The sequence below is a fragment of the Neoarius graeffei genome, chromosome 22, assembly GCF_027579695.1.
Source record: "Neoarius graeffei isolate fNeoGra1 chromosome 22, fNeoGra1.pri, whole genome shotgun sequence".
Lineage (NCBI taxonomy): Eukaryota > Metazoa > Chordata > Actinopteri > Siluriformes > Ariidae > Neoarius > Neoarius graeffei.
In genome coordinates, this window is record NC_083590.1 from 36,312,307 (window position 1) to 36,331,899 (window position 19,593).

General features: G+C 40.7%; 1 protein-coding gene across 3 annotated transcripts in view; it reads left to right on the top strand.

Annotated features, from left to right (window-relative positions):
• The window catches only part of pdik1l (PDLIM1 interacting kinase 1 like), a 93,737-nt gene extending 74,247 nt beyond the window's left edge, over positions 1-19,490 (top strand). The window contains exons 3-5 of one of the 3 annotated variants that reach the window (XM_060904774.1): positions 2,680-2,964; positions 4,397-4,855; positions 15,172-19,490. In XM_060904774.1, coding sequence (XP_060760757.1) covers positions 2,680-2,964; positions 4,397-4,837 — 726 coding nt within the window. In that variant the 3' untranslated portion in view covers positions 4,838-4,855; positions 15,172-19,490. Of the gene's footprint in view, positions 1-2,679; positions 2,965-4,396; positions 4,856-10,796; positions 13,494-15,171 lie in introns of those variants that run through there. The other 2 variants (XM_060904775.1, XM_060904776.1) reach the window with 2 other exon arrangements.
• Positions 19,491-19,593: the final 103 nt, after the last annotated feature.

Sequence of the window (19,593 nt, forward strand, 5' to 3'; positions counted from 1 at the left end):
TATGTGGAAGAAGAAAATGAACTTGGAACTGAACGAACAACTGAAAGTCAAATTGTTTCAAAACGATCGGCCTTCAAGAAGTGACAACACAGACGGGTAAGCGCCGACTCTCATTTGGATACAAAACAACATTCATTGTTTACCTGCATTTAGATTAATCCATGTAACTTGTATTGTGTGTTTAAGTTACCGGTATAAGATTATTTAATTTGCTTCAGAATATGATCGTCTCAGTTCATCTGATTATTTAATTAGCCTTTTACGTTTTATCAGTGAAAATGCATGCATGTACATGTATGTTGCATAAGTTATAACATCCCATCCTGTTTTAATGAGAGTCAACCCACAATCAGTGAAGTCAAATCAGTCTTAGTTGAGCGAGTCAGTAACGGGATTTCTCACTTTCACCATAAATTTTTATTTATATGACCTTTGGTCTCTAGCTGTCAAAGGCCTCGGCCTTAAAACCGGTTCCCGCCGTGACGTCACACACTCAACTTTGCAGTCAATTTTAACTAAAAAAAATTTTGTTTTTTAATATATATATACAACCCCGATTCCAAAAAAGTTAGGACAAAGTACAAATTGTAAATAAAAATGGAATGCAATGATGTGGAAGTTTCAAAATTCCATATTTTATTCAGAATAGAACATAGATGACATATCAAATGTTTAAACTGAGAAAATGCATCATTTAAAGAGAAAAATTAGGTAATTTTAAATTTCATGACAACAACACATCTCAAAAAAGTTGGGACAAGGCCATGTTTACCACTGTGAGACATCCCCTTTTCTCTTTACAACAGTCTGTAAACGTCTGGGGACTGAGGAGACAAGTTGCTCAAGTTTAGGGATAGGAATGTTAACCCATTCTTGTCTAATGTAGGATTCTAGTTGCTCAACTGTCTTCGGTCTTTTTTGTCGTATCTTCCGTTTTATGATGCGCCAAATGTTTTCTATGGGTGAAAGATCTGGACTGCAGGCTGGCCAGTTCAGTACCCGGACCCTTCTTCTACGCAGCCATGATGCTGTAATTGATGCAGTATGTGGTTTGGCATTGTCATGTTGGAAAATGCAAGGTCTTCCCTGAAAGAGACGTCGTCTGGATGGGAGCATATGTTGCTCTAGAACCTGGATATACCTTTCAGCATTGATGGTGTCTTTCCAGATGTGTAAGCTGCCCATGCCACACGCACTAATGCAACCCCATACCATCAGAGATGCAGGCTTCTGAACTGAGCGCTGATAACTTGGGTCGTCCTTCTCCTCTTTAGTCCAAATGACACGGCGTCCCTGATTTCCATAAAGAACTTCAAATTTTGATTCGTCTGACCACAGAACAGTTTTCCACTTTGCCACAGTCCATTTTAAATGAGCCTTGGCCCAGAGATGTCTGCGCTTCTGGATCATGTTTAGATACGGCTGCTTCTTTGAACTATAGAGTTTTAGCTGGCAACGGTGGATGGCACGGTGAATTGTGTTCACAGATAATGTTCTCTGGAAATATTCCTGAGCCCATTTTGTGATTTCCAATACAGAAGCATCCCTGTATGTGATGCAGTGCCGTCTAAGGGCCCGAAGATCACGGGCACCCAGTATCTGTCAGCACAGAATTAGGGGGATTGGTGATCCTCTTCCCATCTTTACTTCTGAGAGCCGCTGCCACTCCAAGATGCTCTTTTTATACCCAGTCATGTTAATGACCTATTGCCAATTGACCTAATGAGTTGCAGTTTGGTCCTCCAGCTGTTCCTTTTTTGTACCTTTAACTTTTCCAGCCTCTTATTGCCCCTGTCCCAACTTTTTTGAGATGTGTTGCTGTCATGAAATTTCAAATGAGCCAATATTTGGCATGAAATTTCAAAATGTCTCACTTTCGACATTTGATATGTTGTCTATGTTCTATTGTGAATACAATAATCAGTTTTTGAGATTTGTAAATTATTGCATTCCGTTTTTATTTACAATTTGTACTTTTGTCCCCACTTTTTTGGAATCGGGGTTGTAAATATAATTATGATATTTACATGGAAATTGGCAGGCACATAGATGGCTGTTTATTGAATGCCAAGTTTGAAAAATTAGTAAAACCCAGTTATGCAAACTTGTATTTAATTAGAATAAAATTATGCTAATTAGGTTTAAAAAAGTTAAATCTGTACACACTTTCATCAAATGCCTTTGTGTGATATAAAGCTGATCTTAACTAATTTATACACCACAAAGAAGGAGAAATCCGTGTTTTAATTATAAAATGTGTGAATGTGGAAACTTGGAGCATCTGCATGCACAGTTTTCACAGCATAGCCAGCGAGTGTCTCTTCTGTAACTAGCAAATGTTCATGAGACGGTCTTGCGTGTAATGCGTTTGTGGATCCGATTCTGGAATCGGTGTTGATGGATACACTTTATGGTCCATTTACACAAGTTGTTTCGTAAGTAATGAAATGTGTCGGTTGTACACTCGCCAGTCACGTAAGTCTTTTTGTAAGTGTGTTTAATGTAGTTCAGGAGTGTCCAGTTCTCCTAGATCTTGATTACTTTGATCAACTATAAATTAAAGCTGTTAATTGTGTGTTATATATTTAAAAAAATAATGAGAAAAGGAATGGAACTATTCACTGAAACCATTCAGTTGATTGTCGCTGGATGTAACGTTGCCCATTTTTGTCTTCTCAGTTGGTGGAAACATCCCTGAAGGGCGAGCTGGTGTTTGATGGGCGCTGTTCCCGCTACCTGTGGTTCGTGACGGATTTCTGCGATGGCGGTGACCTGAACGCTTACCTGCTGTCACGCAAACCGAGCCGCCGCACCAACGCCAGCTTCATGCTGCAGCTGGGCAGTGCGCTGGCCTTCCTGCATCGAAATCGCATCATCCACCGGGACTTGAAACCGGACAACATCTTGATCTCACAGGGTCCAGCTGAGCCCACGCTTAAGGTGGCTGACTTTGGCCTGAGCAAGGTAGGAGTGTCGTGCCTTTTTTTTTTTTTTTTTAAATATATATATAAAGATGCTAGGAAGATACGATCAGATATTTGAGGTCTGATTATTGTAATGCAGAGGTGGACCAAGTACCCAACTTAAGTAATGAAGTCAAAGTACAGATCCCGCTGGTCAAATGTTACTCCGATACAAGTGAAAGTTGTCCAGGCAAATTTTTACTGAAGTACTTGCTTTTAAAAATACTTAAGTATTAAAAGTACATTTTCTGTCAACGCATCGTTGTATTATCGCCACAACGCTTACAAAACCTAACACCGTTACCAAAGACAGAAATGTGAATTCACAAAATGAATGCATGCTGTGCATCATGGTGGTTTAACGTTAAGCTAGCTAGTCAGTGAAACTCCACCTGACATGCTAGCAAACTCTTTTCAAACTCGAAATCATATTGGGTAGCTAATGCTACTAGAAAAGAAAGATTTCTACATTCTGTTTATTTGGCAAGATTATGCTAAAACATATTTCTGAAAGGACTTCAGATAAGTTAACGTTATTCATGTTAGCGTAACTCCGTTTTTACATGCTAACTAACAGCGTCCAAGTTAACTAGCTATGTGTAAACGTTAGCCGTGGACAAGGTGATGGCAACTTGGTGGGCAAATCCATAGAAAGTCATGTGACTAACCAGACTGCATAGCTATTGCAACGTTATCGCTAGCTCTAAAAGCACAGACAACTTCACTGCAAGCTTTCTCTTGGAATAAAATGTTTATATCCCTCAATATGCTTCCGCAGGTTGGACGGCGAGTTTTTGTAGGCCGTGATGTGGTTCGTTTTCAGCCAACATTTAAAATGAAACGAATCTTTAACCCTTTCAGAAAACTGAAACATGGGTTCATGGGCCATGAGTGCGTGCATTCTCCAGAAGAACCGCCTCCTTCCATTCTGCCATCAACTGATCGTGTTAAATAACGCTGCTGAGAAATCACTGAACTTGATTTTATACAGTCTATGGACGTGACGTGACCCTAGTGATTACTGATAGACTGTCTCAGTGTCACCTGCGAAAAAACCATCACGTTTTAGAAAAGAAAAAACATCCACTTTCAAAGCTGCTTTATAGTAACGAGTAACGAGGAGCTTGATAGAAATGTAGTGGAGTGAAAAGTACGATATTTGCCTTTCAAACGTAGTGAAGTTAGTCATAAGTTCCCAAAAAAAATACTCAGTGTACTTTGTTACTGTCCACCTCTGTTGTAATGTACGCCTGAATGGATAAATTGCAGCAGTATGTACAGTCGAAGCTTATAGGATGGGACTTTTTGCCAAAATGAACACGTGAGTACTTCATATTTAATAATATGGTCTCTTTTTCAGATGACCTTGTTATGCTGTGGCTTGTAAGTGGAAGCTATGTGAAAAGCTGAACTCGTATTGTTATAATTTTAAGGTTTGCTCAGCATCAGGCTTGGACCCGGATGAGCCGGCGAGCGTTGAACGCTGCTTCCTATCCACAGCATGTGGCACTGACTTCTACATGGCACCTGAAGCACGCGAGGGCTGCTACACAGCCAAGGCGGACATCTTTGCACTGGGCGTGATCATCTGGGCCATGGTGGAGCGCCTTACGTTTGTCGAGGCAGGCACACAGCGCGAGCTGTTGGGCAGCTACGTGCGCCACGGCGAGGTCATCGTGCCGCTCGGCGAGGCGCTGCTCGAGAACCCCAACATGGAGCTGCTGATCCCAGCGCGGATGAAAAGCATGAGCGCCGGAATGAAGCGGCTCATCAGGGAGATGTTAGCGGCCGACCCGCGGCAGCGGCCGGACGCCTTCGAGCTCGAGCTCAGGCTGGTCCGTATCGCATCCAGAGAGCTGGACTGGGACACGTGAGGAGTGTCTGAAGAAAATGTGAATAGAATTCTTCCTTTTTTTGTGTGTTTAACTCCTTTTTTTTTTTTTTTTTTTCCATTTAACCAAGCAAAATGAACATGCAGATAATTGCGGGTGTTAATACTTGTCCTCCTTTGTTCACAAGCACAAGTGAGCAGTGTGTTCTGAGGTATACTGGGCTTTTCGATGAATGAGCATTTTTTAATGTATGCGGTGTGCATCGGCTCCAGAGAGGCGGCACTGGGACGTGTAAGGAGGCACGTTGACCATAAACCTTCTCTCTTTTTTTTTTTTTTTTTTAATCATGATGCCATCAAACCAAATGAAAACCTAATTCTTGTCTTTTTCCTTTACTTTTGACCCACATACACAAGTGGGCAATACTATAAAGTTGACCGTCTTACTAGAGTTACTAAATGGTACTGTACTTGAATATAGATTATTTCTGTGTTAAAGGAGAACCGAAGGCAAATGGTTTTTAAGCAGGGCTGTCGACCGATTAAAAAATTTAATCGCGATTAATCTCAGAATTTCATATAGTTAATCGCGATTAATCGCATTTTTTAAAATCTGTGTAAATGAATAAGGCTTTTAAAGTGAAATGTTACAATTAAAATGAACACATTTTGTGCTAAAAGTACCGTATTTTTCGGACTATAAGTTGCACTTTTTTTTTCTGATTTGATGAAATAAAATGCGACAAAAATGAAGAATGACACTCCTCGATGATGACTACAGCTTTAATAACAAAGATGAAAGAGCCATGGGGCGATAATAAGCCCTACCGGTAAAAATATTCTAAAAGCAAACTGATTGATTAATGCATCAGTAATAGGCTACTAATATTAGTTATAATAATAATATAGGCTATTAGTAATAACGATAGTGATAGTATTAAAGACATTAGTAGATATTTAAAATAATCAGACTAGGCTACTTACAGGGCAAAGGGCGCGTTATCACTGCTCAGCTGTTCGTTTATTAAATAAGCAATGCAGTCGCGCAGTAACCACGCGCCGCTTATCAGATACGATCACAGACTCTATGGATAGAATAACCCTTCAAAAAAGTGCGACTTGTAGTCCGGTGCGACGTATATATTGTTTTTGTTTTTGTTTTTTTCGTCTTCATAATGCATTTTTTGGCTGATGCGACTTAAAGTCCGGAAAATACGGTACTTGTTAAAAACTGCTGGGACAAGAGAAAATGGTCAGGGAGTTTATTCACTCGCATACTAGGCAGTACTGAACACAAAATTGGATTTTGTGATGGATTAGGGAGCTGTAGTCTCAAATATAAAACATGTAGTCACATACTACCGTGTCTCAGTTCAGACATGTGTGACAAGAAAATAAAAATGAAATAAAACTTCAGTTGTGCCGGAGTTGTATTCAGTCACAGCCTATAGGACTTCACAATGCCGTGCAAACAAAAACAAATTGCAGTTGGACTTCAAGAAAGACATTTAGTGTCGTATCACAGTGCTACAGCATACTGAAATCTCTCACTTTGCAAAAGTATTTTAGAACTGCAAAGTGCAGACCAAAACCAACTCAATCACACTCTCTTGTTTTGAAATGAAACTTCCCATTTAACAGACCTTTCTCCATCACTCACACTTGCTGTTATTGAAGCAGCGCACGACAAGCCTCAACATGAACTACGGGTGACTCGCAGGGCCAAATTAGAATTTGCGTCAACGGCACAATTTTTTTTTTTTTAATCGCGATAAATTGAGATTGCGTTAACGCGTTAACTTCGACAGCCCTATTTTTAAGAGAAATAGAATTTTGATTATTTTTAGTGCTGTCAAAAATGTCGCATTATTATCGCGTTAACTTGACTCAATTTTAACGGCGATAATTTTTTTTTTTTTTTTTTTATCGTGAGATTAACGCTCTGTGACATGATGTAGGTTTTTCATAAGCTTTTGAAACTGCCAGGAACTTGGAACAGAGACTTTGCTTAGAAAAACGATAGCAGTTAGACTGTAATGCCACGCCCCGCACAGCCAGAGTCCTCTGCCCTCCCCCGAAGAGCCACGGTGCTCGGCTTAGGTTTCGTTTTCCCATTGGCGGCTCCAGCCCCACTTTGCAGTGGCTGTGACAAGACGTGTTACGCTCTGCAATGAAAAAAAAAACATTGGTACAAAGCAAGCCCATTCACTTTTTTATGCTGATAAGAGAATTACAATGGTTTTTCATGTGACAAAAATGTGCGATTAATCGCGAGTTAACTATGACAGTCGTGACATTAATTGCGATTAAATATTTTAATCGCTTGCCAGCACTAATTATTTTATTAAATATCAGAATGCATTTTTGATCGCTATTTTGTCGCTGCTATAGCAAGTTACGAGTGTTTGAAATGTGCTCTGTAATATATCAGTCCATATGTCAAAGCGATGGGCGTAAACGAGATTCGTTGAGACCTGTGCGAGACATCGTAGGACGGAAGTAAAATGTACAGCGCAAATCAAAGCGACCAATAGGGTGCATCAGTTGCCCTCACTTTCATAAAATCTGATGCGTTTTTGTTCGGGTGTTCCTTTTCACCAATAAAGACATCCTGTAAAATGTTTTGACCATATTCAAAAGTCTAATGGTGGCACCATGAGGTTCATTTTTTGCCAAAAAAACGCTTATTTTATGTTTTCGCGTAAGGTTTGAATCACAATGTCGGACTCCATTTATTGATTTCTTGTGAGCCAGAGATCATGTTAAGAACCTTTGCAAGGGATTGAGAAGCATTAATGTGATTCATAATACATTTGTATTGTTTAAAAGTAGTTGAACAATGATTCAATGAACAGCTAAAACTCAAACTGTGCTTGATAATATATTTGGAATATGTACTAAAAATGTGGATCTAAGATATTTGGTATACTCTATAAGGTGCCATAACGTTTCATGAAAAGTGATCGAAATTTTGTCATAAAAGTCATAAAATAGAAGCTTTTTCCATAACTTTGAGCTCCTGGTGCCACCATTAAACTTTTGAATTTTGTCAAAATATTTCACCCAGTGTGTTTTCTTACCAAAAGGAACATAAAAACAAAAATGCATCATGACCGGAGGAACTTTTCATTTTTAGGGGGCATCTGATACATCCTAGTAACCAACATCTGCCAACGTTGTCAAAAGAAGCGCGCGTTGTTTTTCGAATGCTGATGTCATCAAGCCAGAAGAAGTTTTGTTTGTTTTGATAGCAATCAGGAAAGTTTGAAAAAAGTAGGCAGTAATCGTCATTTAAACTCGTTTTTATGCAATACTTCGTTTGGAAAGCAGTTTTCAAAATGGCGGCATGGACACCTGGCTGATACTTGACGTTTCAAAGTCTCGCACAAGTCTCGTGAAAATCGCGCGGATAAGCGACGCCTGCCGTGGACCAAACGAACTAAATTCAACACGGCTAAAAACCGAATAGGCTGATAAATATATAATATTTAATTGCTATTAGTTGCCAATATGAGTCACGATATAAGGCTACTAAAACTGAAAACGTCATTGAATAACACATTAATTAAGCAAGTTTAAAAATTTCAATTTATATTGCACCTTTTTCAAAACCCAAGGTCGCTTTACAATTATCGGAGGGGGGGATCCACAAAGCGAGCACAGACGCCACGCAGAGCGCTGGAATGTCTCCAGCTGCCACGACGCCACCGAGCAACATCGCTCGGAACGTCACGCCAAGTACTAAGACACTGCCGCACAGAGCGCTGGACAACCACTGGATCTGGAGCTACACCACAACCGGCGGACAAAACACGAAAGAGAAAATAAAATACAACCCCGATTCCAAAAAAGTTGGGACAAAGTACAAACTGTAAATAAAAACGGAATGCAATGATGTGGAAGTTTCAGAATTCCATATTTTATTCAGAATAGAACATAGATGACATATCAAATGTTTAAACTGAGAAAATGTAACTGAGAGCGTCAAATTTTGATTCGTCTGACCACAGAACAGTTTTCCACTTTGCCACAGTCCATTTTAAATGAGCCTTGGCCCAGAGAAGACGTCTGCGCTTCTGGATCATGTTTAGATACGGCTTCTTCTTTGAACTATAGAGTTTTAGCTGGCAACGGCGGATGGCACGGTGAATTGTGTTCACAGATAATGTTCTCTGGAAATATTCCTGAGCCCATTTTGTGATTTCCAATACAGAAGCATGCCTGTATGTGATGCAGTGCCGTCTAAGGGCCCGAAGATCACGGGCACCCAGTATGGTTTTCCGGCCTTGACCCTTACGCACAGAGATTCTTCCAGATTCTCTGAATCTTTTGATGATATTATGCACTGTAGATGATGATATGTTCAAACTCTCTGCAATTTTACACTGTCGAACTCCTTTCTGATATTGCTCCACTATTTGTCGGCGCAGAATTAGGGGGATTGGTGATCCTCTTCCCATCTTTACTTCTGAGAGCTGCTGCCACTCCAAGATGCTCTTTTTATACCCAGTCATGTTAATGACCTATTGCCAATTGACCTAATGAGTTGCAGTTTGGTTCTCCAGCTGTTCCTTTTTTGTACCTTTAACTTTTCCAGCCTCTTATTGCCCCTGTCCCAACTTTTTTGAGATGTGTTGCTGTCATGAAATTTCAAATGAGCCAATATTTGGCATGAAATTTCAAAATGTCTCACTTTCAACATTTGATATGTTGTCTATGTTCTATTGTGAATACAATATCAGTTTTTGAGATTTGTAAATTATTGCATTCCGTTTTTATTTGCAATTTGCACTTTGTCCCAACTTTTTTGGAATCGGGGTTGTAAAATAAAAATGAGAAGCGGCAGCCAAAATGCGCACCGCGTGCTCTCAACCGGAAACGGAAATGAAAAATGCCTTCAGTTCTCCTTTTAAGTCTGTATATGGGTGTGGCGAGCTCATAGGAATGGTGTGTCTGTGGAATACAGCTGCAGATCCAGACCTTTTTTCTTTTTAATCCTACACACAGATCGGTCTTTCTGACCTCGAGCTAATCATACTGGCACCCTCGCAGAGCACAGCAGTTTAATTGGGCGTGTCGTTCATTGCTTTGCAAAACAAACCGATGACAGGTTTTCCCCTGGTGCTTCCAGCTTTTTGTAGAGAAAATTGGTTTCGTGCACTGACTGACAGTCTGAAGTGAGCTCGCCAGAATAAATTTTTTCGAAAACCTGCCTCGCTCTTGGTGCTAATGTAAGCTCTGGTGCAGTGCAAACTCCGACACAGGGAACGCACCCAACTCGTTTCTGTTCCACCCTTAAACTGGTATTTGCTGATGGATCAGTATCGTCACTGTATTACTTTCTCAGGATTCTACAATATGTACATTATCTTAAGCCTAGGTCACAACCGGACGTACGATTTTTTTGGCCGTGCGATTTTTGCCGTTTCCCAAATTGCTGCTTTTTTTTTTTTTTTTTTTTTTGTTCGTGGAGAAAGACGCACGTTGGCTGTAAGTTTGTCTTGCAACCTGAAAAAAACGTAAGCACCCGTAGAGTTTGTTTGAGATGACAAAGAACCTCTACGGCTCGAAAATCAGCACGTCACACGCGCGCCCTCCTTGCGTTTTTTGCACCTAGACCAGCCGTAGGAGCACGTACGACCGGTTGTGACCGAGGCATTAAACGTGACTTGGTGTGAATTGTAAGCGCACCGTGGATGGAGTTTCGCAGGTAGAGGAGGAGGTACACGTGTCCAGGTCGTTGTGTGTGTGTGTGTGTGTGGGGGGGGGAGAGGAACCCAGCAGATGAGCTGATTTTTCTCATCCAGTTTTGATCCATAGAAAGAAAGTGGGCCGTAAATAAACGGAAATCCAGAGGGGTGGGTTTAGTGATTTTAAGAGTAACGTTTAGGGATGTTTTAATCTCTGCACCAAGCGCTATGATTAACGTTTGCAGTGCGAGTAGCGCGTTTCAGGGTGAGCGACGTTCCTAACTCTTCCATTTACTTTTTGTTTTATTCCAGCTGGGCTCGCTAGTGACCGAGAATTGACTCCAAGATCAACGTTGTATGAAAACGGAGTATTTTATTTTTTTTTTTAAAAGATGTGTGTAATGTGTCAACCTGTTTATTCCAAAAAAAAAAAGTAACAAAGAATTGAATACATTCATCGAGAATGTTGGCTGCTTTGCATTTTCCCGTCGCCATTACTTGAATATCGGTGTAAGACAGAAATGCTGCTGTTTCGCCGGATTGAACTGACACTCGTACGCAACAGCACTTATCCCCTGCGACTTGGCATATCTTTCCAGCACCTTGAACAGTGCAGCCTCTTCACGTGTCCTGTCTGAATTCGAGCGCGTGTGTTTGTCAACGTCCGTCTTGCCTTCAGGGTGACAGTCAGTTAACACCAGCACCCACACTTTTTTTTTTTTTTTTTACACGGTGTGGGAATATTATATTTATTTATTTATTTATTTATTTTATTTCTAAAGCCCTGAATGCCATCGAGAGCAGAACCTTTCAACGCGCCTCTCGCTGTCGTTTTCCCTTCGCCGTAATCCTCTCTTGTCAGGCGAGCGCTAAGCCTGTTAAATTGTCATGGCAAAGGGGGGAGGCTTTGAAAATGGATTGATGATGCCATTCAAGTCGGCGTTCTGTACTGAGAAAAGAGTCGACAGACATCACTGCAGCAATCACTGTCTCCCTGCTGCAGTGTAGAAACTTAAGTATTAATCTTTAATACTGTGTGAAGCAGATATTCAGGGTCGTCTTTTGAGTGGTGTACTGATTTCAAACCAGCAAACATTTTAGTCCTGAGATCATGACTTAAACTTCCCCTTTAATTGCCCCGTAATGCAAAATTCCCACCCCAGCCAAGTGGTACCAATGGTTTCGGGTCACCAGGATACTGTTTAAGGCTATGTTCACGTTACAAGGTCGAAGTGACACATCTATTTTTTTTTTTTTTTTTTTTTTTTTTGTCGGGATAGTATAGACCAAAAAAAAAAAAGGATCATTTCAAATCCCACCCCAGTCACTTTCATATGTGGTCCAAGTTCGGACACAGTTGCTGGGTTTCAGTCACGTGACTTTTCTTAGCAGAAAGTTTTACCGGAAGTGAAATAGCTGGTGGTCTAAACGGCTGCCGTAGCACAAACAACTAGCGATCACTTATCAGAGTACGCTCGTAATCTAGAAGCCACTGCTGGCTTTAGATATATTCAGAAGATTGCTATGAGCAATGGAATCGACCCCGACAGTCTGGGAAAGAAGGATTTGTCATACGATCTCAAAAACGACCCTTCAGTCGACATTTCGCCTCTCATCCGAAAGGCATCCTCAGTTCTGTCTGTCTAATAGGGAGTATCCAGTATTTATCCTCTCATGGATCATCATAGAATCCGAATCAGAATGCTGATGGCTGCATTGTAGGTGGCTGATAGATGTCTTAGGGCGTATTCACACCTACGTTGTTTGGTCCGGACCAGACGAACCAAATTTCCCTTGGTCCGGACCTTTTGGGTTGGTCTGAATACAAACCACCGAACTCTGGTCCGGACCAAACAAGCGGACCGAGACCGAGCTGCAAGGTCGGACTCGGTCCGGACCAAAGGAACTCTGGTGCGGATCTTTTGGAGGTGTGAAAGCAGACCGGACCTAATCCGACAGTTTTGCTTTTTTGTACCTCGGGAGCTTCCATCGTTTGTCGAGCATTATGGGAAACAGAGTCTTGACACTCCACCGCAAAGTGCAAACACTGTTTCGGTTGTCAAGGGTCGTTCAGTCACCAGTGGTAGGCAAGTACAAAAAATGAGTAGGGGGCAAACGTGGGCCGAGGAAGAAACGCGTACCCTTGTGGATATATGGGCAGATATCCACATATCTGAGCTTTTGGAGAGAACACACAAAAATGCCGACGTGCTTGCTGTATTCAGTGAGAAAACGAAGGAGAAGGGGTTCACGCGCTCCCCAGAACAATGTCGTCTAAAAGTGAAGAAACTCTGTCAGACCTACATTAAAATCAGGGACATTCTTTCAAAAAAGTGGCGGTACTAGCGACGCAAAAAAGAAATTCATCTATTGCGTGAAGAGCCAGAACTGTCACAACACGATGTGCGCTCATCAGCGCTATCCTCCGTAGCCGCCTTGCCCTTTGTCATCGTCGTTGATAAATTACTTGTACAACAGCATAGTAATCGCACAATTGTGAAAACAGTAAAAACTGGAAAAAACATATAGCTTTGATGAGATTAAAAAGAATAACAGCACGGAAAGCCTCCATGACTACTTTTGAACTTAACGCTTTGTGCGCGTGTCGTCTCTGACCAATAGCTGAACGACCTCAGGGCGCGTGGCTTTGTTGACAGATTTTGGTCCGCTTACTAAAATGTAGAGTGTGAAAGCGAACCGCACCAAAATGAAAAAATAAAAAAAAACATTTGGTTCGGACCAAAGCAAGTGAACTATCGAACTATCCTGGTCTGAATACACCCTTAGACACCCACCTCTGTTCAGTGATGGTCGTTCCAGGTTGGCAAAAAAGAACGATCCTCTCTGGCTAAGATGTCTGCCAGTTTTCTGGAAGTCCTCTCATACTCCCGCACCAGTCGAAGGGAACTCATCCCAAAGTGCATAGAAACATATCTGTGAAGATACTCAGTCATCCAGGTACATAGTAATCTGTGGTTGGTAGAAGAGAGCAACTGGACTTGCTTGAAAACTGGCAGACATCTTAGCCAGAGAGGATCGTTCATTTTTGTCAACCTGGAACGACCATCATTGAACAGAGGTGGGTGTCTAAGACCTCTATCAGCCACCTACAATGCAGCCATCAGCATTCTGATTCGGATTCTATGATGATCCATGAGAGGATAAATACCTGATACTCCCTATTAGTCAGACAGAACTGAGGAAGCCTTTCGGACGAGAGGCGAAACGTCTTCAAGACTTTTCAAGCAAGTCCGGTTGCTCTCTTCAACCAACCACAGATTACTATGTACCTGGATGACTGAGTATCTTCACAGATATACCCTTCAGCCGAGTTCCCCGACATCTCCAACCAGGGGCGCCGCCAGAAATTTTGGGCCCCATGAAAGATTAGAATTTTGGGCCCCCCAACTTTGCGCACCCTTGTCACAATTGCACTATTGTCATTATTTGACTTTTGATAGCCCATGGACCTTGAGTTTGTGACTTTTATTGCATTTTATGTATTAACCTACCAGGGACTAGATGAAAACTGGTCAGTGACTAATTCTTGTGCGTTTACAATCACAAATGAAAATTCAAGATTTTGCCACATGCCTTCTTGTGCTAGGACAATTGGTAGTGAAATGTGTGATGTGCCTGCTAATAAATCATAGAAAAAGTTTTCTACCCAGCATCAAAATACCTATGGAAATCCCATGGATTGTTATGTGTTAGGTAGAAAGCTGTGTGTACTGTGTGCTGCTTACCTCCTTCTCCAAAAGGGGGGTTCAGTGGTTTGGTAGGGCGGAGGTCCCCCTGAGGCTGAATCTGTGCATATTTAGGGCACCCCATTAGTTATGAAACTGGTTATTAGCACTAGTTATTGGCACCAGCATAACGTAATATTTCATCTTGTTTATCACACAAGTCAGTTCAGTTATTAAAATGGAAAAAATGTCACTGTACAAACTGTAAAAGTGTTCTCTTGATAGGCTAATCCAACCACGTTCATACTGTTCATTTACCGTTCGCTAATATTTTGAACACACATGTGAGCAATTAGCTACCTTTCTTTGGGAAAAACTGAGTGACCAGTTGCCTGCCTCTCCGGTCCCTCTCAGCTTTCAGCTGCCTTTCTTTACGTTTTTGACAGCCACTCTTCATATTTAGCGATCATAGACTGTACGCACTCCACTGCTGGCTGGCTGGCTGCTGCACCGCAACACAGCAGCAAGTAGCGTTGCACTGATCAGCACACAGATTTAACGCATCACGCTTCTACCAGAACTGGACCGTACCATTTCGCAAAAGGGGGAGGGTTAAATGGAATATTGCATTGTTATTTCAAAAGTCTTATTAAAATCATTAAAAGCATATTATCAGCCCCTTAAAGGGCCCCATGGCAGTGCTGGGCCCCTAGAATTGTTCTAACCTTTCCCCCCCTGGCGGCGCCCATGTCTCCAACTATCTGATGTTGCAGACGTCCTTCTACACCACAAAACAGATGAAAGCGTGGAAGAGTATGGAGGCTTATCACTTTTTTTTGCATGTGGCTGGGTAAAGGACCTCGCTATCAAATCACTGCCAAATGAATCCTGGATTGTTTTTGCCCGTACAAGTGTTTTAAGCTTTTCGTTCACATCTTTTACAACGAAGCACAAACAAACACTTGGTTTGATTCTGACTTGTGTTGGCTCTTATCTCTCAGGTAAATCATTCAAAGATCATCAGAAACCCCTTTAAAGACCTGGATCTTAGTTAAACAAGACGGAGAAGAAGTGATCGCGGCGCATTGTAACTGTACGGCTGGGGAAGAATTTTGTCGCGACCTTCATGCATATGGACTTTGTGAGGAGGAAACAAAGAAACAGCTGGAGAATCAGCTTTAGCGCTTCGTGACTAAAAAAAGTAGCGTAAAATAACGACACATAACACTAAGGCCAGAGCTGAGCGGGAAATACAAACCTTTCACCAAGTGATCACTGCGAACTCGAGCATGCTTCGACTCGGCGCCCTTCGATTTCACTGAAAAGCCACCTTTCTCTACATCTTTTTGTGTTCATTCACCCTTTATTAGTTCACGAGGAACCCTGAAGAAACTTCACGGTTTGATCGATTCGAGCAACCTAAAACAACGCAGGTGCGTTTCATGCGAGTGAGCAACGCACCTTCTCCGTACAAACACTTTGTCAACTGAGCGTTGGTCGACCGCCAGCTAAAGTTTTGAATAACTAACGAGGCGGATGTGACGTCACGTGAAACCCAGCAATTGACCGTGTGAACAGGTTAATAAATGACCAATTCCTGTTGTGGAATTGGTTCAAACATTGAAGACAAAAATAGGTCACCATCGAGAGCCACAGATCTGATCTGGGCAGGATTTGTGCAGTGAAACTTGTAACGGGAACGTGAACGTAGCTTGATTTTTGCCTTTTTCATCGACCAGACTTATGCCTTATTTTAAAACCCTGTTGCCTCTGTAAGCACGTTATGTATTCTTTTAAGAGAACAATGGCCTTGACTCCTCCGTTTTTGAAAAATTGTTCATTTGAACTATTTTTAAACAGGCAGACTGCTTTTTGCTTTTATGGCCCATGTTTGAAAGTGATGGCTTTTGTGTTTGTTTTTTGTTGTACGGTAATTTCAGTATTTAATTACCTTGGTGATTCCAAATTGGTCAGCTATCCCCATAAATGCTTCCAGCAGTTATGAATGGAACTGGGTTGTTTTACAATCAGGGTCCGCAAGCTAAAAATCACATTTAACACTTATCTTCAATATCAAAAGGCTTGACTAAATAAACTTGGTTGTTTATTGTAGCCCTGTGATCGCTCAATTTATGCAAAAAAAAAATGTGGTGATGACGTTATTTTTGGTGAATGTATGGCAATGTGTGTCATATTTAGCAAAATTACTCGTGTCATTTAGAAAAAGTGCTTTTTTGACCACAGGTAGCTCCAAAAGGGATGCACTTAAATCATTCTTTATACCATAAAACACATATTTGGTTCCATATCATTGGAATGCCAGTAAGTTTTTGATCAAATTAGTATGGAATTGTGTCCAAAAAAAGTCCTCTCCGAGACAGCTAATTTTTCGATATAAAATAACATATCTAAAATGATTTTCATCCTAAGATATTGGGACATAAATATTAGAGACAACTAACACAAAGCTTACAGCCTTATATTTAAAAGCACTATGGAAGTAGTGGATTCTGAATTGTCCAAAAAAAAAAATGTCCTCTCCGAGAATCACTTCATTTGTTTCTCCCATCTTATAGCAGATTACACAAAACTACCATACACACGTCAAAAAATTACCTGAAATCTGTTCTTTAACTCGTCCTTCACTTAACTGGTACAAGAACCAGTTTGAATCCATTTGAATTTTGGACCCCTGTGACACAAACTTTGTACCCTGATTGTAAAACAACCCAACTATTAATAAAATAAGCCACCATCAACCATTTGAGCGTTAACTAGCAGGTAATGGGGTTTGTTTTTAAAATGTTTTACGACCTGTATTCATGGTGGTCACCCTACAGCCTGATTGATTTTTTTCTTCTAATTTTTGAAAAAAGGGATTTAATTTTTATGCATTGGGCAGATCTTTGGTGCACAAGGTCCAAGGATGCATACATCACAGCTCGACAAGGTGTTCGTCAAATCAGATACGAGTGAGGCAACCTCTGAGGAAAAATGGTTCCTTGGCGAAATCAGTTTTGTTTTTTCCCAGCCACCAGCTAGAATGAGCTCCCTTCCTTCCCCTCAGCCTGGACTGTTTTTATAATGGGAAGTGGTTTCTTTGTTTCCCGTTCATTTGACTTTTCAGTTTTATTTCTTTGCACTTGTAGATAATGTAAACGGACAGCACACGCACCGCTAGAAAGATGATCCGAGTCTGCTCGCTCAACTGTGGTGGCTTGGGGTTTTATTTTTCTTTTCTTATTTTATTTTTTTTCTTTAAATGAACAATGACGGACAGTACTGAATGCGCCCGTCTGTCGAGTTTAGGCTGTAGGGTCTTTTATTTTGGTGGTTGTGAAATATATGTATGATTTGGTTACTGTATGTGCTTTCAACTGTGAGCAGTTTTAAATTCCACTTTTCTTTGGTCCTACCATTTATTTAAAAAAAAAAAAAACCCTCTTATACAGGGATCACCGATTTATTTATTTTATTTTTTTTTCTAATCAGCTACCTCGATAGCATTTAAAGCAGGGGTGTCGAACTTTTGTTTGAAGTAGCGCACCATGTTATATTTGGTCAAGCGGACCAGATTCATCTTAAATGGGTTTTTCTCTGAAAGGATTCAAAGATTGGAGGCATCACCTGCAAATTAATTTTATACAAATTGTGGCTCGGGCCATCCTTAAAAAAAAAAAAATCCGTTTTCTGTTCACCGGGTGAGCAAAAAAATTTTCAGTAGGGAGGGAGGGATTTTTTATATATATATAATTTTTATATGGATGGATAAGAAATCGCAATGCTGTGTTTGCTTTTTCTTTCAGTACTTTTTTATTACAAAAGCAGACACATTTAATAAAATATATGACAGTTTAATCAACTGAAACTTGTACAAAAACTAAGTTAGCATTTTAAATGCTGACTGCAACATTTGCAAAACTTTTACAAAGGTGCTTAAAATGTCCGACACACGGACTTTTTGTAGTTCTAAATCGAGCGTTAGGCCTAGTTCGGATGAAATTACACTATTAAAATGATCACTGAATGATTTGTTTTTCTGAATCTTTACTATTTTGTTGTTCGCTAGAATACCATTTTGCGATTTCACACTTCAGCAAATGTTTGAAAACTCCGGATCTCCTTCCTTCATGGTGGCTGCCATTTTTTTTTGTGCCGCACGGCGCATGCGCAGAGCCGATTCAGTTCTATATTCTGTGCGGAATGCGTAAATGTCAAGTTCGATTTTAGATTTACAAACCCGAAAAAAACGTCGAAAAACCGGCGTTTAAAAAAAACAAATTTCAACCGCACAAATGGCACTCACCCAGCCGGTGGACCGGAAACAGAACATTTTTTAATAATGGCCTTGTTTAGATGTTATGTCACATCTATACATACAGTAGTATGAGGGAAATTTGATATGAAAATTAACAAGTTAAAAAAATAATTAGCTGCAGTGTCAATTTTAGCTTGATTTGGAAAATGATACGTTTTCTCAGGAGCCAGGTTTATGGCTGAGTTTATCTCTTTCTTCATAAAAATAAACTTTCCAACTGATTTTCTGGTAGACTAAAATGAAAGTTTGTACTGGTATCGGGCTTGTCAGCTTGCAGGCGGTATGTTCGACACCCCTGATCTAAAGGCTCATCACTAACAAGGTTAAGCCTAATACTAGATTACAACCATTTGGTGGGTAAACATCATTCATTCATTCATTCATTCATTCATTCATTCAAGCTGCCTTTTTTGACCAACTTTAGGTGCTAATGGTCTGAGACACTGGCCCAGGTCGCCCTCCATATTATGCCAAAACAACTGCAATATCAGGAAAAGCACCATCAATGCTGTGCAAGAAGCGGCTCAAGCTCTCGCCATCCGTCTTCATATTTGCATCGTCCTCTACCGTGTAGAAATGAGTGAAATGGACAGGAAATGAGTGTAAAGTGAAAGCAGACCACAATGCAACACACTTTGGTAGTTTTCCTGTTCGGGCATAAACATATAACCTTCAGGATTTGTATGATTTGAAGTAACTCGTATATAAAGAATGATGCCGAAGGCTTGTAAATTGTTATTCCGAAGAGAACGGCTCAACTGGCTGATGTACAGGAGCGAGTCCCTTCCTTCACTGTGTCCTGCTCACACAATCACACCCGACACGTCTCGTCTAATTGTTTTGTTTGCTTAACATCAATAAACTGATGTACTTTGTGGCTTGTTTTTAACTAACCTTTTGTTGTTGTACAGTATTTTTATGCGATTTTTGAGATTTACAAGAGGCTGTAAATGTGTAATTTATTGTTGGGACTGGCTTTATAAATAAAAAAAATGGAGACAAGTGTGCAGTATTTTCTTTGGCTGTACAAGTCGAGTTTATTTCTATAGCGCTTTTAACAGTAAACTGTCGCAAAGCAGCTTTACAGAATTTTAATGACTTTTTA